General features: G+C 41.7%; 2 protein-coding genes across 4 annotated transcripts in view; one reads left to right on the top strand and one right to left on the bottom strand.

Annotated features, from left to right (window-relative positions):
• Nucleotides 1-2,136, bottom strand: part of RASGRF2 (Ras protein specific guanine nucleotide releasing factor 2) — a 241,934-nt gene extending 239,798 nt beyond the window's left edge. For both annotated transcript variants that reach the window (XM_060635446.3, XM_060635444.3), the window contains exon 1: nt 1,849-2,136. In XM_060635446.3, the coding sequence (XP_060491429.1) occupies nt 1,849-2,136 (288 nt within the window). The remainder of the gene's footprint in view (nt 1-1,848) is intronic.
• On the top strand, nt 2,135-11,249 carry LOC144616680 (uncharacterized). 2 transcript variants are annotated; one of them, XM_078448451.2, is made up of 2 exons: nt 2,135-2,536; nt 10,794-11,249. In XM_078448451.2, exons 1-2 carry the CDS (start codon nt 2,135-2,137, stop codon nt 10,800-10,802), a joined length of 411 nt encoding a protein of 136 aa, XP_078304577.1. In that variant the 3' UTR covers nt 10,803-11,249. The 2 variants fall into 2 exon arrangements, with proteins under 2 accessions (XP_078304577.1, XP_078304573.1); XM_078448447.2 differs by lacking the exon at nt 10,794-11,249 and adding an exon at nt 6,494-9,838.
• The last annotated feature ends 13,069 nt before the right edge of the window (nt 11,250-24,318 follow it).

The following is a 24,318-nucleotide window of genomic DNA, read 5'->3' on the forward strand; positions in this document are numbered from 1 at the left end:
GTCTCACTCTCTCTCTCTTCCCCTCCCCCACTCATGCTCTGTGTGTGCCTCTCTCTCTCTCTCTCTCAAAAATAAATAAACATTAAAAAAAAAGAAAAAGAACCTATTAGTTATGGCTCCGGTGGGGCCTTGGAACACATACCTTTTTTTAAAAAAAATCTCACCAACAGAAAAAAAAATAGATACTGAAACAAATCTGTTTCCTCAAAACCCTTTTCCTTCTCTTAATTTAAATTAAAAAATGTAGAACTTGAAACTTCAACTTATATTTCCAGTATCTACATCTACAAAATAGGAAATCAGTTTTTCAAAAAACCCTCACCATGTCCCCAAAAACCAAAGAGGATATTTTTTAAATTTCAGATTTATATGCGCTATAACAAGTTTAATCAAATAAGTCTGTTAATGATTTATAGTGAAACCGAAGTGGGGGGAAAAAAAAAACTCCTGGTTAATCTAGTTTGAACTCCTCTTAATTTTACACATTGTTTTATAAGCCTCAGGGGTTATGCAGGCATCTTACTCATCATCCCATCGCTAGCGCCTCCCACAGCCACTCTCTTGCGGGAGAAGCTGTTTGGTCTAACTTGCTGGGAAAATTCAGCTGCGAAACATTTTTATGCAACAGCGAAAACAATCGGCCTCTTTTTTTCAAGGTGGAGATCTAGAAGCGAAGTGAGAACGTTTGAGACCATAAAATTAGTCTGCTCTAACTTTAATAACCAAATGGTGATTGAAAAAAAAATACAAATTTCGTATTTGCAGGAATGGGGGGGGGGGGAGGGCAGGAGGTACTAAACCTAGAGGGGCTTTTGTCCTCCCCGAGTGCGAACACAGCAAAACTAATAAAATTATGACCCGGAATAAAAAGGTCACATTTATTTTCAAAGCATTCATTTAAAAGTACAGAGAAGCAGTCTTTAAAAATGCCCACATGTTTAGGGGCACCTGGGTGGCTCAGTCGGTTGAACGTCTGACTTCGGCTCAGGTCATGATCTCGCAGTTTGTGAGTTCGAGCCCCGCGTTGGGCTCTGTGCTGACAGCCCAGAGCCTAGAACCTGCTTCAGATTCTGTGTCTCCCTCTCTCTCTGCCCCTCCCCTGCTCACGCTCTGTCTCTCTCTGTCTCAAAAATGAATAAAAAACATTAAAAAAAATTAAAAAAAAAAAAAAAAAAAAAAGAAAAATGCCCACATGTTTAAACGTAGCAGGAATGTGGCTAGCAAATACTAATCCTGAGGGAAATGGATTCACATTTACCTTCATAATTAGACCCAGCAGGTCAAATGTTAGCAAGGTAAACGGACATAAACCACAAAAACAGATTGAAAACGGCCAACAGAAAGTTCCTGTCCTTTCCTGGGAGCCCCCGTTTCTTCCTTACACAACCAGCCATCAAACATGTGCAGGCAAAAAAAAAAAAAAAAAAAAAAAAAAAAAAAACCAGACCTACACGCACCAGCCGGGTAAGGGAGAAACCAAACTTTCCCAAATAAGTTAGTTCCGTCTTGCCAATCTAAATCCAACAGGTGTCAACCCACGTCACCACAGAAAATCCTTCCGAAGCAAGGTCTAGCGAAGCAACGGATGGTTCGCAATGAAAAGAGCCGACCTCTTTCAGAGTCGCGAAAGAAACAAAGCGGGGCCTCAGTACCGATTACAAGGAGGTGGGGGAGAAAAGGGGATGGAGATGGGGAGGCGCGTGCTGATGTCCTGCCCCCGACACCGCAGGGGAACCTAGGAACTCGGAGCACGGTTCCAGCGTTCTGTCGAGCCCTAGACCTCGAGGGTTGGAACAGGGAGTTCCACGGCGGGAGGGAGGGAGACAGAGGAAGAAGGGCGGATGGTACCTGCTTGTCCAGCGCGTCCCGGGCGCCGGCCGGCCCGACCCCGGCCCTGGGCGGCGCGGGCGTCCGCTCGCAGCTGCAGCCCTCCAGGAGATACATGCCCGCCGGGCGGCCGCTCTGCTCGCCCTCGAAGTAGAAGAGCACATTCTGGTAGAGAGCGAACCACTTCTCGTGCCAGCGGCTCGCCTCGGCTGCCTTCTTGCTCAGGAAGCCGCGCTTGGTGCCCTCCTTTCGGGCCAGGAAGGCCAGGTACAGGGCGTGCCCCTCGTTGTAGCGCACGCTCTTCTGCATGTTGAGGGCGCGGGGGGCTCACCGCTGCTTCGAAGCCATCTCTCGGCCAACTCGCCCCAGGGCGCGCCCGCTCCGGTCCGGGCTGGCGAAGGGCGCCCCCTTGCCTGACGCCGAGCGCAGGGCACCCCGCCGCCCTTCGAGGCGTGGCGCCTCGCGGGTCCGAGGGGCTCCCGGCTGCGGCCAGGGCACGTTCTCGACCGCGACCGCCGCCCTCCTGGCCGAGCGAAGCCCGGGGAGCCCCCGACGCCCGCGCGGAAAAGTGGCCCCGAGAGGGCGCCCGGACCCGTCTCCGCTTCGCCCGAAGTTGCGGGAGCCGGAGCCCCGCGGCGGTCTGGGGCGGCGCGACGCGCGGCAGCCCGAGGAGGACTGTCCTCGGGCAACTGGCTCCGGGAAACAGAAGGTAAAACGTCACGTGGGAGATCAGCTGTAATCGGCTTGGAGACCGATTTAAAGGGCAAAGTCGGCGCGGCGGCGGTGACGGCGGCACAGCCCGCTCGCCCAGGCGCGCGCAGTACCTCCCTCGCCGGGCTGGCCGGCTGCTGCCTCTGTTTCCGCGCCGCGATGGGGCGGAAAGCCGGGAGGTGCAGGCGCGCGGCGGCAGCACTCACCCGCTCACACGCGCGCCCGCACGCCCAGACGAGTATATACACTCACATGCACACAACACACTGACACAACGTGCAGGTCGAAACACAACGCTCGCATTTTCACAATTACACCCTCACAGGACGTTCACAGTCATACAAACAAGAATACACATACACACAAATACACAGTCGTAAACTCAGTCACACTCCTACACACACAATACTTCCACAGAAAATTATGCAATCATATAAAAACAAATACAACCACAATAAGCACTTCACACAAAAATACAAACTTGCTTGCATGCAATTACACACTTACCCGGGCAACTACATACGTGCACACACTTATACACTCACCCAAACACACGCATTTACCACACAAACCAACCATATACTTATATACACACTCGCCCAAACTCACACACAAAATGGACATATACACATATATACACTCAACATACACACACTCATAGCATTACACATAAATACACGTGCGCAACTTATTTATACTCATACATTCACAGTAATACACACACATATCATCATACACAAATACACACAGGGAGCAAACTCAAAACACATTCACTCAAAAAAACATACGCAAACATACTCATACAAACACTCAGAAGCATACAAATATACATTCGTGCAAATTCACACTTTCACAAACCCATTCACACAAACTCACAACTCACCTGCACATCCATACACTCACACTCAGCCATCCATGCATTTCCATAGCCGTAGGTGGAGTCACAGGGTGGCTTTACATAATGGACAACCTTGACGTTTCCTCTTGTACTTGCATTGTTGTATTTAAAACCGGAGGAGAAGGTTAATGAGGGCGACCCCCTGTTCCTAGATGCTGTTGGTCCCTTCTCAATGCCTGTGATTTCTCAGGATTAAGATGAAAGAAACTAAATTTTAAGCAGAGTTTTCAACCAGAAAAAAATACCCAAACAAGGGAGACTTGCTGAGCCCTGCCAGAATGTCTCCAGAAGTCATGCTGTCTTAGATTCACTAGATACCCTAGCTGGGACTGGAATGCATTTGATTAACAAATCTCACAAGTACGACCAGACAACCGAGACCCCTATTATAAAATGTAAGTGGAAAAGAAATAACGTGCCCAGCAGCTGCAGAAGAAAGCTAGTGAAAGCCCCAGGGAGTGCCAGTATTTGATTCTACTATACATACTTTTTATCCCCATTAGTCACTTATCATAAAAATAGTTTGCCATGAAGTGTTTATTGTTAAAATTTTTTTTTAATAAAATAAAATCCTTTTCCAGACCATGAATCTGCAACAATACACCTGCCTTGTGCCACAAGTTGTGTGTTCATAAATTGATGGCCCAGGGGTTCTGCCTGTTCCATAAGTGCTGTTTTTGCAGAATATTTTAACTCTGCCTCACTGAGCAGCTGAGTGTTTTTTCCATTTTACCTAAAAACAAAAACAAAACACTTTCACTATTAAAAATTATACAATAGAGAAATTGCCATTTGAATTTACAGTGTGAGAGCAGTGGTCATTTCTCTTTGCACATTTTTAAATGTCTTAGCGACAGTGCTGTGCTAATTTGGGTTTCACCCAGCTGGGAGCTTGCATTGTTCTTTAGAGCAGATATAGTACAGAAACAATAAATAAACATGGACATTTATTCTAGATGAGGAGGAGATGGCAAATGCCTCAGGAGGCCTTTTATTTCCTTCTCTATGGTCCAGTCCCAGGTCTGAGAATCAAGAGTTGATACCTGTGTAGCTGATGGGCCCCATTGTTGAGTGGAAACCATTAGTGTGTGAACTCAGTACAAAAACAATTTGCAATGAGTATTCAAACCTTCTAACCACTTGTGGTTTTTCTCCAGATGTGAAACACTCTTTCCCTAATAAACAATGTCTCTGGTGTGGAGGCTAATTTCAGTACTAACTGATCTTTTCTTTCTACTCAAATGTCCTTTGGATTTGAACCACATGAAGTATTCACCTCAGCCTCTTGTCTGTCATCACTTCCTACCCTGTAAGATGTTGTAGCTGTCATGGCCCCCCTGACAGTGACAGAAGGGAGCTCTGGCTTCCTCTGAAATTTGGCTCCGTGATCTTTGTTGGTTTTAATTATGGAAATTCACTGTGAGAAAAATTGATTGATTGATCACCTGTTTCTGTCCTCAAACTTAGGTGATGTAGAAGATACAGAGAAAAGACAGTGCTCTAGTCCTGGTGTGCTCAGTCTATTAGGAATAGGAATTAATGTTTAGATGTTTCTCACTTGCCTATCTGCTTCTTCAAGACAGGGCTATAATCCCAGAAGCACCCAGTAGGAGAGCTTATATGCACCTGGCACACAAGTCATTATTACAAAAAGTTATTACAGTAACTATTTCCTAAATTAATATACTATTTGGCCACTGAATTGTTAGAGGGCACACACATTTGCAAATATTAGATCATTTTGCAAGACTGAATGGAAACAACCAGAAATCCCAGGACAATCTAGAGAAGAAGTATCCTGTGGGGTCTGATGGGCATTGGTGGGCCTTTAGCCTCCTTCATTCATAAGGAAACTGCTTCCCTGGAATGATGCCATCTTGAAACACCAAGGGTCAGGAGGTTATGTAAATGAGGATGCTTTTTCCCCAGCTGATCAAACAGGTTGGCTAAAGGGACTATGTTCCAAGTGGGTGGGAGCAAAGCTCTTCTGTGAATTCATTGTTTTTCCCTCTTGCATTTTATGGACTCTTTCCCCGAAAAGGTCAGTTTAAGTTGATTTTCGAGGGCAACAAAGCATTTCTCACTGATAACAGTGAAAGGGTCTTTTTTTTTTTTTTGCCTTTTCTAGGCAAGGTATAAGAAAAAAATTAGCAATTAACTGCCATATCTGGAATAAGTTCCCTTCCTCTATTATTTGTAGAGGGAGAAGTTATCCAGATAATTTGGCAAAAAAAGGGAAAGAGGGAGGACAATTTTTATCTGATGTCCAAAAACTATTCAGTTTGGGAGGCAGGGAGCTGATTTCCACAAATGTAGAATGTATTCTATAGCTTTTCAAAGTCCCTAAATCATACATGTGATGACACTCCAGGAGAGGGCCCTGGGAGCAAACTACCATTCAGAGATTAGGAAGAGGAGGAGGACAGCAGGAAAAAAAAAAAAGTGAACAAACAGCAGGCAGGGAGGGAGGGCCTGCAGAGTGTGGTGTCCCAGAAGCCAAGTGAAGAAAGTATTTGAGGAAAGAGCGAGTGAGCTTGTCAAGTTCCCACAACTGGTGGTATAAGCCCTTGAGTCCACATCTTGCAATTGTTACTGCCTGTCCAAATGGTCACACAATGAAGCTAAATGACTGCTTAGGCAACGAATCCCTTTATCCTGCTGAACTGCACAAAAGCCCCTGAGCAAATTTCTTGGTAGCTCTGTAACATCATTCTAGACGTGCTATAGTTGCAGATGGTGTAGGCGCAAGCTGTATACCTTGGGGGCAGAAGTAGAAAAGGAGTAGGGGAGGCTGTGGGAGTGATGTGAAGACCATACCAATTTTCTGCCTCCTAGGAGTTAGAGACTTGGATTCTGTTTAGGCGCAGAAACTGTTCCTTCAAGAGAACTCCTGGAATAGGTGCCCTTAGTTCAGAAATATAAAGCAAATACCTTTTCACTCTGGGAGAAAACTGAAAGGATCTGAATGCAAGTATTTTGGCTCAGAAGCTCAGTATTTTTTCGTAATACACATTATTGTGTGCATAACTACTCTGACATCTCTTTTTCTTCTGGCAGGAACTGGCTAGATGTATAGATGAAAGCGCTAGTCCTTCTTCCTAGCATGGAGAAGACTTCCTAACATGGAGAAGACTTCCTAGCATGGAAAAGACCCTTAGGTTTTGGCCTAAGGGATGATGAGCAAGGAGCTGAAGGGCACCTCCTTGTAGGTCTGGTCATGATCATCTCTGCTCTTTCTCCTTATAGTTGGTAAGAGTAAAGACCACATGTTGAAGTCAGCAGAGCTACAAGACAGGAGCAGCCAAGGTCCTGGAGTCATTGGCTGGCTGAGTGCCAGGGGGAGTATAACCCAAGTGATGATATAACATAAGCAAAACATAAACTTTTGTGGTGTTAAATCCCTGAGATACTGGATTTCTTATTACATTTTCTAGTGTTAATTTCCTGACTGTTACACTTCTCCATGGATTTAAACTGCACACTATACTACAAACTGTTCTTTGTACTTTTTAAAACCAGGCTTATTGTGATTGTGATTGACTTACAATTAACTGCACAGATTTAAAGAATACTATTTGATAAGTTTTGACATATTTGTATACCCATGAACTATGGCCACAGTCAATATAGCAAACATCTCTATCTCCCTTTGGAGTCTCCTCATTCCTCTTTGAAATCCCTCCCCTCCTATTTCTCCTTGCCCTCCTACCCCCATACAACCACTCATCCATTTTGTCACTGTGAGTCAGTTTGCTTTTCCTAGAAGCCTATATAAATGTACTGATGTACTCTTTTTATCTAGCATCTTTCACTTCGCATAATGATTTTGGATTCATCTATTTTGATGAGTGTTATCAATAGCTTGTTCCTTTTCATTGCTGAATAGTATTTTAATAATAGCACTGAGGGGATAAACAGTGGGTAAACACATTTGTTTATCCATTTTTCTGTAGATGAACATCTGGGTTGTCTTTTGGATTGATCCAAGGACATTAAGATTTTCTCTTGTGTTTTCTTTTAGAATTTTTCTGGTGTTAGCTCTTACATTTAGCCCTATCCGTTTACACTATCCTAATCCAATGGTATAGGGTATGAGTTGTGGTTCATATTTTTGCATATGGCTATCCAACTGTTCTAGCACCATTTCTTAAAAAAAATATTCTTTCCCTATGGAATTGCCTTGGCATCCTTGTTAAAAATCAATTGGCTATACATATGTGAGTCTATTTCTGGACTCTATCCTGTTCCATTGATGTATAGCTTTATATATATATACAAATCTACATTGATGTATATCTTTACACCAATCTCACACTGTTTAGATTATTTTAACTTTCTAAAAACTTAAAATCAAGTCATTTAGGATTTTCACCTTGTTTCTTAATTTTCAAAATTGTTTTGATTATTCTAAATCTTTTGTAATTTTTTGTAAATTTTAGATTCAGCTTATACATTTCTACAAAAAAAAGTCTTGCTGGAATTACATGGGAATTGGGTTGAATCTGTAGGCCACGTTGGGATGAACTGTTATCTTAACAATGTTGAGCCCTCCAATCCATGAACTTGGTATATATCTCCTTTTGTTTAGGTCTTCTTTAATTTCTCTCAGCAGTGTTTTGTTAGTTTTCAGCGCATGGGCCTTGCACAACTCATATAATTTATCTCTAAGTATTTCATATTATTTGATGCAATGGTGTCTTATCTCGGGCTGCTCTAACAAAATACCATAAACTGAGTGGTTTATCAACAAACAAAAAAGTTTATTTCTCACAGTTGTGGAAGCTAAAAGTCCAGTGTCATGGTGTCAGCATGGTTGGGTGAAAGCCCTCTCCCCAATTCCAGTTGACTGACTTCTTATATCCTCACATTGCACAGAGAGAAAGCAAGAGAGAGAGCACTCCAGCCCTGGTCCTTTTATCACCTTATTAGTACACAAATCTCATTCATGAGAGTTCTACCTCCACAACCTAATAACCTCCCAAAGGCCCCACCTCCAAATACCATCCCATTGGAGGTTAAATTTCAACACATGAATTCTGGGGAGACACAAGCATTCAGTGCACAACAAATAATAAATCACATTCTAATTTATTTTCTGGTTGTTCAATGATAGTTATATAGAAATAAAATTGATTTTCATATACTGGTTTTTTTTTTTTTTTAGTAATCTCTGCATCCAATGTGGGGCTCAAACTCATGACGCTGAGATCAAGAGTCACTTGTCTTCTGACTGAGCCAGCCAGGAGCCCCGATATACTGATCTTATATCCTACAACCTTGCTATATTCACTTACAAGGTTTTGTAACCTTTTCACAGTTTAGGATTTTCTACAGAGACAATGCTGTCTGTTAATAAACATAGTTTAATTTTTCCCTTTTATATCAGTATGTCTTTAATTTCCATTTCTTGTCTTTTGCCCTGGCTAGGGCCTCTAAAAGACAATGTTAAATAGATGTAGTGAAAGTACACATCCTTGATGGTTCCTGATCTTAGAAGGAAATAATTCAGTCTTTTCACCATTAAGTATGATTTTAGCTGTAAATTTTTAATAGATGCCCTTAATCAGGCTGAAGAAGTTTCCAGTGATTCCTGGTTTGCTGCGAGTTTGGTTTTTTTTTTTTTTTTTTTTTAGAAAACCATGTTCGAATGCAGAATTTTGACAGATGCTTTTTCTGATATTCATAGGGTTTTTCTTTTTTAGTTGTTCAATTTGGTGAAGAAATAGTTGATTTTTAAATTTTTAACATTAAAACATCTCCTTGCATTCCTGGCATAAACTCTACTTCATCATGATGTATTATCTACTATTTATCCCATTCAGTGTATTTTTTAAATCTCAAACACTGTATATTTCATCTCTAAAGTTTGATTTGGGTCTTTTTGTCTTCCATTTTCCTCTTCATCATTCTCATGCTTTCTTCTACCTCTTGAGCATATGGGGTATGTTTATAATAGCTGTTTTAATGTCCTGCTCTACTAATTTTGTCATTTATGTCATTTCTGGCTCTGCTCTTACTGCTTGCATATTCTCCTTCCTATGAGCCACTTTTGCCTGCTACTCTGCCATTTTTGGTTAGATGCCAGATATTGTGAATTTTACCTTTTGAGTTCTATTGGTCTTGTTTGTTTGTGTATTATAATATATCCCTTTAAGTATTTTTTACTCTGTTCTGGAACCCAGTTAAGTAAATTGAAAATGTTTGATCCATGTGAGACTTGCTTTTAAGCTTTTTTAGGTGGGCCCAGAACAGCTTTTAGTGTAGGTTAATATGGCCTACCCATCTGAGCACTCTACTTCATACCCCATGAGTTAGGAGACGTTTCCATTCTGACTTCTAAGAAGTGGTGTAAGCTCTGGGGATTTTTCCTCCTGCTTCTTTCTGGAGGTTCTTTTTCTGACCTTAGTCTGTTGCATCCACACGACTCCTGAAACAGAATGCTACGGGCACCAGTGAGTCACAACAAAGTTTATTACAATGAGAGGCAAGGCCGACCGATCGGGACCAACACTCTTGATAAGAGTGCGGCCCCGAACAGCCGGGGGACAGAGTTTTTATAACCGATCACATCGTTTTATCATCACCTGGGAACAGAACAAAGAAACAGGTTCCAGATGAGTTAGAAACAGTTGCCTAATGAGGTGTTTACTTTAGACTTTCTGCCTCTAAGTTGCAACCAGTGGATCTCCTTGACCCTGCCTCTGATGCTCTTTTCTTTGAACTTTTGTTTCCTTAATTGGTGAAGCCTAATTTACAAGGGTATGAGGCGTAGTTTACCAGAGCAAAGCAAGGCTGTTATCTCTTAACCTTCAGTGTCAACACAAAGCTGTTATTTTTCAAGCTAAGCATTAGCTCTACACTACAATTTAACCCTTACAAGTCATATTCTCTCATGTATGAACTAGTCAGGACACAGCTGAATACTGGAGGGGAACCTTCTGCAGATTCAGAGCTCTCTCTTTAAGCAACTGTCTCCCGCCTAGCAGTCTGTCCAGTGTTTTCTAGCCGCTGCTTTTCTGAACTCTAAATCTTGTCTCTTCAAGTCATTGAGACCAGCAGGCTTCCTCTGGGTTCTCACTCGCAGTGCTGTAGCCTGTCTACTCTCTAGGCTGCAAGGTGAGGCACTTGTAGGGCTCATCTCGTTTGCTTCCTTCACTTAAGAATCACAGTCCTTTACTGCCAATTGTCCCATGTCTGCAAACCACTGTTTTGTATATTTTGTCCTATGTTTTAGTTGTTTAAGGTAAGAAGTTGAAGTTCTGTCTTTGCTCTTGAGAAGTTAATTGACAGTTGCTCAGAGATGAGGAAGAGTTCATGTTACTGGGATTTCTACAAAGGAAACTTTTTTTTTTTGTAGGAACTCTAGCCCTCATGTAGAAGTGACTGAAAAGGAGCCGTACCAAGCTCAGCCGGCACTCACCGTGGCTTGGAGTATTGATGTCCTACCTACCCGAGGTGTGCTATTTTACACTGAAGACCACAGATAGCTCATGTTGACTTTAAGTCCCAGTAGAGTCTTAAAGCAAGCCCTTGGGGCAGGACACGGTTTTTTCCACAAATAAGAGTAAATCTACCTTCCACAGAATCATCCTGAGAGGAGGTTGATGTCATAAGAAATGACAGCCAGAGAGGGAAAACTTGGATTGAAAGGAAAGAGAAACTCCTTCTGTACCAGGGAACTCCTGAGTTAGTCTCCAGGTTAACATCTGCATTCTCTGTCTTCTGCTTCCTCTCCCCCGCCCACCTCCAGTTCTCTGTTGTTCTGAGGAAAGCTACAGAAAGATCTATTCCATGCTTGTAATCGACTGGCAAAGGCGAGCTTGCCCCTGCCAACCTCCATTCCCACTGGCCAGAATTGCAAGAAGGTGGTTTCAGCTTCACGGGGATAACAGACCAAAGGCCTGGGCTGGTAACCCAATGAGGAGGCTGGAGGAAGACACCATGTGCAGACCTCTGTGTGAACTCTCAGAGTGGCCTCCTAGCAATAATAAGGAAACATTTTAAGGAGGGGAAGTTTCTACAGTAAACCAGATGGGGGCAGGGAAGAATGATAGGTAGTCTAAATATTAATGGACATGTTCCTTACTTACCATCTCTGACTGTTGGTGCCTAGATATACTCACACACACACACACACACACACACACACACACACACACATACACACACACAGAGCTAGGTAAACTGGCCCAGGTATCATTGGAAGTGCACAGGGATATCCTTTGGGTTGACTGAAATCAAAATGCCTTCCCTAATACACAGAACACACACACAGGGACACTCAGGTATGCAAGATCAAAGGTTTTCAATCTTATCTGCATATTGGGATCATGTAGGAGCTTTTAAAAAAGGCCAGAGATAGTGCCCACCCCTAGAAATTCTAATTCAAATTAGCCTGGGGTATAGCCCAGATATCTGCATTTTCAAAAGTGCCCAAGTAGTTCTAATGGCTGGCTAGGGCTAAGAAGTCCTGGTCTGTGCCTTTGAAGCACATCTCCCTGAGCTGCACAAAACCATTCATCTCATGTGGGCCCCACATATTAGAACAGCTTGCTGTGTTCCTCTTCATTTTCTCTCCTCTCTGGCCAGGGTCCACTGCAGGTTGCCTATAACCACTGCTGTGCTCACACTCCTCACCCTCTCTTTTCCTATTCGTCTTCTCTACCCCTTCTATTGCGTTATTTCACCCATACCCACAGCTCTGTGGGCCAAAAAGCTAACCTCACACAGCCATGGACAGCCCATCCGAGAGGCACTTTCCTTCTGGGCATCGACCTCCACATGCAGAGAGCTGCTCTCCATGTGGCTGGCAGCCTGGCCCACCACAGCACACTGCCTGTGAGACTCAGAGCCTCACCTCTACCCTGCGACTTGTCTTCATAGGGTGACCACCTTGTCCCAGTTTGCCCAGGACTCTCCTGGGTTTAGCATTGGAAATCCTCCATCCTGGGAAACCCCAAAGTGCCCAGGAAATGGGATGCTTGATATCCCTAACCCTGGTGTCTGTGCCTGACTTCTTTGTTCCCAAAACAAAGCCCATTTGTTTCAAGCCCATTTAAAGTTCAAGTCCATCTGAATACATGAGGGTAGAAGTAACAATTACTGGATGACCTAAGGCTTACCATGCTGGAGGTTATCATCAAACCCTTATGCAGTTAAATTTCCATAGTTTATTTTAAATGGTAAAATTGTCATAGTCTGAAGCAGTAAATGTGTCAGTCAAAAACACATATAGAGGAGCATATGCTTGCCTGAGGCAAATAAAATGAGATTCTGGAACTGCTACTCAGCTCTCAAGTAGTATGAGAAGATAATTTTAAAATGTGGATTATTATTTTTTGCTCAGGATTTGGTAAAAGTTTTGAAAAAATATACAAAGAATAACAATGTGTGTGTACTTAATATTTGAAAAAGACATCACTCACCACCACTAGCAAAACACGCGCTCTGGGTTGATCCACCAGAGGTGGACTTTGGTGCTCCAGCCCTGGCAGGGGCTAAGAAAAAACATCTGAACCAGAAAATGCTGTGAGGGACAGAGTGACGCTCACTGGTTCAACACAAAATCCAGAAGTGGCAGTGCACACGGGCAGGGTAGGCCTCTGAGGGACACTGAGCAAGAGAAATTCCACCATCAGTGAGTGAGTCATCACTTTATCATTACTGTGCCCCTGTGTACTTTGTAAAAATGCAAATACTCCTACTAAGGGTACACATCTTTCTATGAATGGATTTCTTAGCTCGTATTCCTTTTTTTTAATGTTTATTTTTGAGAGAGAGAGAGAATGCACATGAGCAGGGGAGGGGCAGAGAGAGAGGGAGACAGGATCCAAATTGGGTTCTGTGCTGACAGTAAAGAGCCTGATGGGGGGCTCGAACTCAAGAATCTTGATATCATGACCTGAGCCTAAGTCAGATGCCTAACTGAATGAGCCATGCACGTGCCCCTTGTATTCCTTTTTTTTTTTTTTTTTTTTAAGCATGGAGCCCAATGCTGGGCTTGAACTCATGACCCTGAGATCAACACCTGAGCTGAAATCAAGAGTGAGCCACCCAGGTGCCCCTAAGCTTATATTCCTTCTTAATAAGAGAAACTGCAGCAGGAAAGCCCTGGATCAAAAGGAGTAACAACTGGAGAGGGGAAGGGGAAAAAGAGGTGGAGTGCAGTATTAAACTCTAGTACTCACCTACCCTACCCCTGGGTCTGGTCCCTGCTCTCACCTAGAAAGCCCCACCATCTGACAACTCTGGGAAATCCAATCTTTTCTGCAGAGGTGACTACACCCCACCTGTACCCTGAGCCTGGGACCCTTCAACCTCCTCTGAAGTCCGAGTGGCAATTAGGATTAGTAAGACATAATTGACAACCAATTTTGTATTCCAAGAAACACCTCTTGAAATAGGACTTAACTTTTTTGTGGTCAATAAACTTTCATATACTTATATTTTATCTTACTAGTCAGATTGCGACCTTTTTTTTTTTTTACATTTATTATTTTTGAGAGATAGAGAGGGACAGAGCACTAGGTGGGGAGGGGTAGAGAGAGAGGGAGACACAGAATCCGAAGCAGGCTCCAGCCTCAGAGCCATCAGCACAGAGCCTGACGCAGGGCTCGAACTCACAAACTGTGAGATCGTGACCTGAGCCGAAGTCAGCCGCTTAGCTGACTGAGCCACCCAGGCGCGCCTAAGAATGCGACCTTTCTGAAGAGCGATCCTAACTGACTGATCCATCTTCCCTGTAAGGTGTTGCAAAGGGCCTTGGCCCAGGCAGACAGTGTTTGATAACTTTTAGACACATGGATTCTGGCAAAAAAGAAATAAAACAAACACAAACCCAGAAAAACTCAACTTGTATTCAGGTTCAAAATTTAAATCCCACAACTCTGTCACTTGCTGCCTGTGACCCAAAGGAATTACTCAACGGCTCAGAATCATAGGACTTTCTTGAAAGGGTAAAGATAACTTACACTTACAAATGGCACACTAAGCGCAGTAGGCATGTTGGCTATAATTAATGATATCTTTTCATTCTTGTTTTTTTTTTTAATTTATTTTTGAGAGAGAGGAAGACAGAGCGTGCGCAGAGGAGGGGCAGAGAGAGAGGGAGACACAGAATCCCAAGCAGACTCCAGGCCATAAGCTGTCAGCACAGAGCCCGACGAGAGGCTTGAACCCACGAACTGTGAGATCATGACCTGAGCCAAAGCCGGACGCTTAACTGACTGAGCCACCCAGACGCCCCCTCATCCTTGTATTTAACTCTAGAGCACTGTGGACATTGCAGGGGAGGAGCCTTGCTAGGGAAAGTTTCAAGGGAAAGCAGAGGTGGCTGGAATGAATCCATGTTCACACCTCTACTGCAGATTCCAGGCCCTATATTGAGCAATATTATAAGTCTGACCCCGCCTATCATCTCTCAGAATTTATATAGGAATTCAATTGTCCAAATAATATTAGAATCTGTAGAGTTTGGCTTACTTTAGGTTTTTTTGTTTTTTGTTTTCCCCTAAGCTTAGGTGTGGCTCACCTGTAGCAGCATGAAAACTAAAAGGCCCTTTCAGCAGAGGAGAAAGGTCACCACTGAAGCCATTTTTAAAAACGATCGATAAACATAATCCTGTTGTTAGCAAAGACCAAAACATGTGTAATTTGAACTGAAGAAGATAAGACTGGATGAAACACCTCAGTAAAGGTATGGGGAGCAAAGAGCAAGGTGGAAAAGCTCCCCAACAAATGTTACCGGAGCGAGGGAAAGCATAATGGAGCCTCCTAACACTCAAAAGAATAGCATGTCTGAAGCAGTATTATTTTATATAAATGCTGGACCTGGTCATGACACTGTTAAACATAATATCAGTCTCAGACTCTAAAGTCAAATTGATCAGGGTTCAAACTGTGGTCCTGCCATTTATCAAAAGTAAGAATTTAGGCAACTCTATGAGCTGGCATCCCAGAATCCAGTGGAAATGTGTTCATTGATCTCCACATCTAAAAACGGGGATGCTAGATGATCATAATAATAATGACACTAATTTCAGGGAATTGTTGTAAAGAGTAATATTTGTGCACTTTTAGCACAGTGTTAGGTACATAGTATATATTCATTTTTTAGCTATTATTGCTCTGTCTACCCCGATAATAATTCTACCGCATTATTTTAAGGCCACAATCCCCTGGTTCTAGCCAAAATGCCAAGAAATCAGAAGTCTCAATTATTTAACAGCCTCTTTTTCTTTGATCAATCTTCAGCTATTGCTGTCCTCGTTTTTTGTTTTTTTTTTAATTTCTCACAATGTTCATGGTAATGGATAATAAAGCATTTCCTGTGGGATAGAGTCATTCAGATTTCCTATGTGGAAGACAAGCTCAATTTCCTGGGAAGGACCATCTGGCATTGCCCCAGGCTGTACTTTGGAGGCAGGAACATTGCCTGGCAGTTGGTATAGGAGTATGTTTCATTTTCTCTTGTAGCATTCAATAGTTGTATTTTGTTCAAATTACAGTTCTGCTCTCCTTTTCTGGAGTCAAGTGTGAAATTAGCCCTGAAATGCACATTCTTTTTATAAAACTGGTCTCTGTGTAGCAGCAATCTCTAGGTGTAGACCCATTTGAAAAATTCTGTGATACTTCTATTAAGATGGCAATGGGTTGGCGCACCTGGGTAGCCCAGTTGGTTGAGCATCTGATTCTTGATTTTGGCTCAGATCATGATCCCAGGGTCATGGGATTGAGTCCCGCAATGGGCTCCACACTTTGAAGATTCTCTCTCTCTCTCTGCCCCTCTCCCCAACTCGTGCTTTCTCTCTCTAAAATAAAAGAAAAAAAATGTTTCTGAAAAGAAGGCGGTGTGTTTTGCCTAAAATTAATAAGTAATGGGATGCAAAGTACAGCATAGGGAATATAGTCAATAACATTATAATAACTTTGGTGACAGATGGTAACTATATTTATCACGGTGAGCATTTCATAATGTATACAATTGTTGAATCACTATGTTATACACCTGGAACTAATAGAATATGTATATCAACTGTACTACATTAAAAGAAAAATACCTCCATGGAAGGCAAGAGAGTGGTAGATGAACCCAAAATGTTGAATCTGGGTGACGGGTGCATGAAGGTTTATGATGGTATTGTGTTTCTTGTTATACAGGCTTGAAATTTTCCAAGCTCCAGAGTTTTTTTGTTGTTTTTTTTTTTACAGTTTGAAAATAATAATTAAGAATGTCAACACGTGTCCTTAACGTATTCATTTTCAGAGAAAGGATGCTACGAATTTGCATGTACGGTAGGATACCACTTTCGTATATAAATAGAGTTGTATTTGTAACACACACACACAAAAACTGCTTTCAGCAGCATTATGTAGTTTCCAACGTACAATTATGTCACATTTTTTTCTTAAATTTATTCATATCTATTGTATGGATTTTTAAAAAGCTAAAATATGTTTTTCTTAAATTACATGTTGTTTTTTCTGCTGTGTATAGAAATTAAAGTGAATTATGTGTGTGAAAACTGTATCTTGAAAAATTCCTAACTCCACTTCTAGTTTTCACAGTTGCACTACAGATTCCATAGGATTTCTATGAAGATAGTCTTGTTCCCTGCAAACAGAGACATTTTTTCTTTCTGTCCAAACTTCATGGTTCATACCAGCTAAAACTTCAGTAAAATATTGAATAGAAGATGGAGAGTGGTTATCTTTGCCTTGTTCCTGATCTTAGGGGACATGTTTTGAATATTTCACTAATGACCTGTGCCACTATATAAAGTAGCATGGAAGTCCCTCAAAAAATTAAAAACAGAACTGCCACATGATCCAGCAGTCACAAGTCAGAGTATATATCGAAAGGAAATCAGGATCTTGAAGAAATATCTGCATTCCCATGTTCACTGAAGCATTATTCACAACAGCTAAACAACCTAATTGCCCATCCACAGATGAATGGATAAAGAAAATGTTGGACATGCCCACAACAGAATATTATTCAGCTTTAAAAAAAAAAAAAAGAAAAAAGAAAAGAAAATCTTGCCATTTGGAACAACATGGATGAATCTGGAGGACATTATGCTAAGTGAAATAAGCTAGACACAGATGAACAAATGCCAGATGATGCCATTTATATGAGGAAACTAAAACAAACTCACAGAAGCAGAGAGTAGAATAGTGGTTTCCAGGGGTAGAGGGGGCAGGAGAAATAGGTAAATAGTGGTCAAAGGGCACAAGTTTCAGTTATACAAAATGAATAAGTTCTAGAGATCTGCTGGACATCACAGTGTCTATGATGTCTTAATAATACCATATTGCATACTTAACATTTTGGTAAAAGGGTAGATCTTATGTTGCATTCTTATCACTAAATAATAATGATAAAAATAATAACTAATAAAGAGAGTGAGAGAAAACTTTTGGAGGTGATGGAAATGTTCATGGCATAAATTGTGGTGATGGTTCTGTGGATGTATACTTATCTCAAAACTCATCAAGTTACATTAATTATGTACAGCCTTTGGTGTGTCACATATACCTCAAAAGGTGCTTTTAAAAAATCAAAAACAGGGGCACCTGGGTGGCTCAGTTGGCTGGGCGTCCGACTTCGGCTCAGGTCATGATCTCACGGTTCGTGGGTTCGAGCCCCACATCCGGCTCTGTGCAGACACGCTCAGTGTCTGGAGCCTGCTTCTGATTCTGTGTCTTCCTCTCTCTCTGCCCTCCCCTGCTCACGCTGTCTCTCGAAAATAAAATAAAACATTTAAAAAAATGTGTTTAAAAAAATAAAAAACAAATCAATTTAAAAAGAAGGCAACGTGATCCAGAAACATTAGAAAGAAAACTTCAAAAATCCATATACTCTGAGCTAGTAAGAGAAATAACTTCAGAAAAGTCAAGCCTGAGATCTTTTACACTGTGTTACATACGCATTTTGATTACTTTTATTTGCCTTTGTTTCCTTGAGTGTGTGAAGTTAACTGTCAATGAGATTATTTTTATGACTTGTATGGTGGCGTAGTTGCTGATATCTACCGCTGTGATTATTATTTGTGACAAAATTAGCTCCCGTTGGTATGCATACCAGGCTTCCACTCCTAGAGTACATCTATGTTGTGTTATTTTCAGCTCAAATACAAACAGCAAGCACTGTAATCACGAAAGAGACCAAGGAAAGTGGATTATAGATCGCCTTAATGGAAGACAAAGTATCCTGGGGATACTTTAAACTTCATTTTTAAGTGGCATCTGAGGAAAACTAAGAAATCGCCCCAAATCTGATGATAACCCCCACCCTTACTTTGGTAATAACATTTTTTAAATTAAAGAACTGAATTCAGCTTATGATCTTTTGGTTTAATTTCCTGTATTGTTACTATAGCTTCTCAGATTACTGAAGGAATAAACTTGAAAGATCACAGGAACTTTAACAGTATATTCAATTGTCTTTGCTTTTAATTTTTTTTAATGTTTATTTTTGAGAGAGAGATGGAGAAAGAGAAAGAGAGTGGGTGGGGGAGGGGCAGAGAGAGAGGGAGACACAGAATCTGAAGCAGGCTCCAGGCTCTGAGCTGTCAGCACAGAGCCTGACTTGGGGCTCGAACTCACAAACCACGAGATCATGACCTGAACCAAAGTAGGACGCTTAACTGACTGAGCCACCCAGGCACCCCTATTCAATCGTCTTAATGGCAAAGAATATGCTTTTTTTTAATAATAAAAAATTAATATTGAAATTGCCTTGAAATCAAGATGTGGAAAAAACTACTTATACAGGGACACATAGGGCAGACTTCAGTGTATTTGGAAACAGAGTTTTGCTGATTCGGATTGGCAGAGTTGAACATAGATGTTGAGCCATTGGGAATTTTGGATTTCCATTTATACCCCCTTGGAACTTTATTAGTAACTTATCTACATGACATAGTAACATTATCCCTTGAGCGTTTTCCATTCTAAACTGTCACAACAGTCAAGAAAAAGAAAAAATATTATTTTTCAATGTCCTTTATCAAAGGCACTTCCTCTGGTTAACTGGACTGACCCACCAGGAAGCAGCTAAACCTCTCCATACAGCATATCCAGTTCTACCAGGGGCACCATACCAAGCTCATCCAAAGAGCCATTGCCCACTGAAGCCTGGACCCCTGGAATAGTGTCATTAGAACAACTGCCAGGGCCCCACTTGAGCAATGAAATAAAACAATAGCACTTCCTCATATTCTAGCAGGCTTTTATTTCAAAAATACCAAAATGTGCCCATATGTCATCTGGCACCAATGACATTTAGGAATTCATTTAGACCATGATTCTCAAAACACTGGTTTATAAAAACTTCCACTGATCCTCTGTGGAATGAGAAAAATAAGAAGAATGTAGAAAGTTTGTAATACAATTGTATTTATTAAAATTTAATTCTGAAAATTTTGCCCTTCATTTTTTAGGAATTTATGCATCCGTTTTATATAAAATGATAGTGGCTGTTGACAGCAGGTTTAAAAATATATATATATATCCTTAGCAAAATAAAGAACTGACCACCAAACTGTCCTCAATTTTCCAACTTCCATTAAAAAAAAATCTTTGGATCCACTGATCTGTTCTTTTTACAAGCTACCCTGTAGGCAAGCACATTTGGGTGTGCTGTCTTCTACACTGTATTTAGGAACGTTGCATGTCTAAGAGCCATGCTTCACTCATCTTCCTGCTTCGATTTCTCTCCCAGTGCTTGGCACTCTGTATGCAGTAGGTGCTCAGTAAATACTTGTGTTGAAGCTGAAGCAACCTCCATTCTTATTGAAAATAAGGCCATAGGAAAGGCAGAGGAAATAGAAGGCAGCCTTTATTTTATGGTAACAAAGTATTTTGAGATTTGCTTATGCGGAGCTACAGGCCTGGGTGGATTCCTGGCTCTGTCACTTTCCTATGAACCTCGTAAGTTTTTCGTACCTTGGTTCCTTCACCCCCAAATGTAGATTATGTGCTTTGCTTCTCCATGCACTTGATTGTGAGATCAGATGTGCGTGTAGTGAATCATTCTTTGTCTACCTAACACTCTATTTTGAACCACCACAGGCTCCTTCCTCTCTGGGTCCCCTCATGATTCCAGGGCAGCCAATCCTAGTGTCCTCACCTCCTAGCTGTAAGACTGGGTCACAAAGATGGGGTGTGGAGTCAGCAGCCACACCCTCCTCTGTAGAGCAGAAGCCTCTATGTAGTTGGAGCCAGAGGGAGTCAGCCAAGCAGAGATAAGACTAATATCTAGGATTTATTAAGCCCTTGCTCTATGCACCAGGCACTGTTCTAAGCAGTTCCACACAAGAATCCTGACAGGTGGGTGCTGCTGTTGCTGTCCTCATTTGTTGCAGAATAAAACTGAGGTGCAGCTAGTAACAGGAAGAGTTCCAAGTGAGCCCTGGCAGTGTGGGAGGAGCCCACAGTCTTGCCACTGCATCCTTTGTGTCTTTCAAGGAGGAGGGACAGGCGGGGGAGTAAGTACTGGCAAAGCCTTGCTAAATCCACACCCATCTTTCTGGTCTACATGAGCCAATAGACGCCTTTTTTGTTAAGTAGGTTGTTGCCCTCAGGTCAGTACTCAGGATCAGGATCATAAAAGGTCGGAACTGTAAGGAGCACATGCTCCATCCTCTCAGGAAGATGAGGAAACTGAGGTCCCCTGACTTTTACAAACAAAGCCAAGTGCTCCTAGCATCTCTATAGCCTCCTACCACACTGATTCCTCTCACAAAGCTTCTGATATCTTTACCCAAACACTCCTTGGCACCCTTTTCTCATGCCATTGCTCTCCTCAGGTTTGGACTCTACCATCTGTCCAATTCCACCCCCTCTGGGAAGCCTTTGCCAAGCCCTCCGCCCACAGTTCTCTCTTTTTCCTCTGGATCCCCCTAGCAGTACCCACATCAATCAGCTGTATTCAGAGGCTGCCTACTGGGATCTTTAGTGTTGAGACTTAACTCTGGCTTCGATTTAATTCATGTAACTGATCCTTGATATCCTGTTGACTGATTCCTTGAAGGGCAGGACATTATCTTTTTCTTTTGTAGTTCCCAAAGCAGCCAGCACCAGCACCTTACATAAAATAGATGTTTGTGGGTTGACCCTTTACTCTGCTGTTATTCATTACCTGTTTCCCAGCAGGTTGAAAGTCTCCTCCTTTTTCACCTTCTAGCAAAGGGGCCCAAGCACCATCACCCCTCCAGGCCTGTTATAGTTTGGGGTCTGGTAATGCTTAGACTTTTCAACCTAAGTCAGAAGTGGGAAAACGCAGGCACTGGGCAGCCCCATGACAGACAAGCTGCGATGTGGGAACTTGCAGGCTATTCTCTCTATGCAAACTGGACCAATGCACAACCTAGATATGTCACTGTAAATCATCAAAGTTACATCTTCTTTTCCTTACAATACAGTTGTCAAGAACCTCTTGAGGGAAAAAAAAAGATGTTGTCTAGGAAACCTGAAAGTTGTGACCATTAGGAAACATTAAAAATAAGAAACAGGGGTGTCTGGGTGGCTCAGTCAGTTGAGCATACAACTTTGGCTCAGGTCATGATCTCACAGTTCGTGAGTTTGAGCCCCACATTGGGCTCTGTGCTGACAGCTCAGAGCCTGGAGCCTGCTTCGGATTCTGTGTCTCCCTCTCTCTCTCTCTCTGCCCCTCCACTCACCCTCTGTCTTTCTCTCTCTCAAAAATAAATAAAAACATTTTTAAAAATTTTAAATAGGAAGAAATGGTGTCCAGAATCCAAAATGTTGGATAAAATTCTGTATCAGGCCCTATAAATAAATGAACAAAACATTTGTTCTTTCCAATCAACATGAAATAGCTCCATTTTTTGAGTGTCTCCTATATGGCAGGCATCCTACTGAGTGCTATAAACCTCACAACAAAATAAGGGCTGTTCCATCTCCTGCAGTAGGAAGCTGACACACCCATAGAAGCTAATGTTAGTGGGGAGTGAGAGAGGGCATAAGGTCCTTCAGCCAGGACTCGAAACACTATTTTGTACCCATGTTTTAAAAGGCGCATCAACTAAATTATATCATCATCAGTAGTATGTGTATGTTTACTCCATTATGCCTCATATGAACTTGTCTTAACGCAAATCATAGTTAAGATTCTTCCATTGATACAGGTTCCAATTATACTAAAATGGAAACAGCTTGATTTTCCTAATTAGATATTCAGTACATTTTACCACAATAAAGAAATCAACAAAAAAGAAGACATTGGTTGTAGAAGCAAACAAAAATAGATAGTACCACAAATATAATGAACAGAATAAAAGCCACTATCTGGGAATAACTGGTTAATAACCCAGGAATAACCAGATTAATAATAAAGGATCTTTAAAAACCTTAAATTCTGCTCCACTATTACAGTTCTATAGTGTAGTCCCTCAGAAGTGTTAACTGTGAATGGCTGGCTTTTCCTTCGGCTGTTTTGTTGCTGTATTTTTACTTTAGTTTCATTAGTTTTGAGAGAAAAGAAGGATTAAAGTCAAAGTACTGGCAAATTCACAAGATCCACTGCAATCTTCAGTCTAAACTGCTTCAGTCCAAACTGACAGTTTTTCCCTTTGTACCCAGAAGACTCATTGTTAAAGAAAAATAGATCATTGTGTTGCTCAGGTACCCAAAAGGAAGGGGACACTTCAGGCAAGGAGGACAACTCTAACTGACAGCGTTAAGTGGAAAATGCTGTCCTTCTACACCCAGTGAAGTCATCCTGTTCTCCATGCAAACAAAGGTTTTATTTTTTATAGAGACAACTTACTGCTGTTGAATATTGTCTAAGAGGCCAAAAAAAAAGTAAAGAACATGTGTTTTCTACTTCTTCTACTGGCTGATCGCACCTAAAAAAATTTTTTTTTAATGTTTATTTATTTTTGAGAGAGTGAGAGGCAGAGTGCAAGCAGGGGAGGGGCAGAGAGAGAGGGAGACACAGAATCAGAAATAGGCTTCAGGCTCCCAGCTGTCAGCACCAGAACCTGATGTGAGGCTCAAACCCACAGACCGTGAGATCATGACCTGAGCTGAAGTCGGACACTCAACCGACTGAACCACCCAGGTGCCCTGATTGCACCTATATTCCAACTGACATATTCCTTATGAAAAAAGGCATATTTTCTCTCTCCTAACATACCATACTAAGGAATTGCTACATAACATGAATTTAGAGCCTATCTTTATAATTTAACAGGATATGATCATCTAAGCATTGAACAAAAAAAGCATCAGAATTATTAAAGAAGTTGAAAGAGCCTTCAGAGTTTGAATTATTTTGCTTGGGTTGAGAAGGCTGAGAGGTGACCAAAACTGCTTCTGAGACATAAAATGGGGGCTGTTAAAAGATAAACTGAGACATATTAAACATTTTAAGAGTTTATTTGAGCAAAAGTCTATTTTAATTGGCAGTGCCACACTGGAAGTGGTTAGGAGGGCTCCACTGACAGGAGACAAGGGAGAGACTTTTATAGGGAAGATGGGGAAGCAAAGCAAGGGAATTATGTGATGGGCTACAGCTTAAGCATTGCCTTATTTGGGAAAGACCAGTTGGCTCTTGGTGACTGCTTGTCCTGAGGTTTCAATTTCTTAGGTTTTTGAGGCATTTATAGACTTAGGTTTTGTTTTGCATATGGAAGCTGCTAAGTATTTAGAACCATCTCATTCTAATGGCCTCCTTGTTTAATCAGTTTATCATTACTTTGAGGGGCTGTGATGAACCTCCCTTGTTTACCAATTGCAGACCATTGCTGCATTTAAATATATCTAAACTTGAATGTGTAATCAAAAGAGGAATAACTCATTAAGCCAATAACAGATATATCAGATCCAATGGTTTCTATCAAAGTGATTCCCATTAT

This window comes from Panthera onca, chromosome A1 (assembly GCF_046562875.1).
Source record: "Panthera onca isolate mPanOnc1 chromosome A1, mPanOnc1 haplotype 2, whole genome shotgun sequence".
Lineage (NCBI taxonomy): Eukaryota > Metazoa > Chordata > Mammalia > Carnivora > Felidae > Panthera > Panthera onca.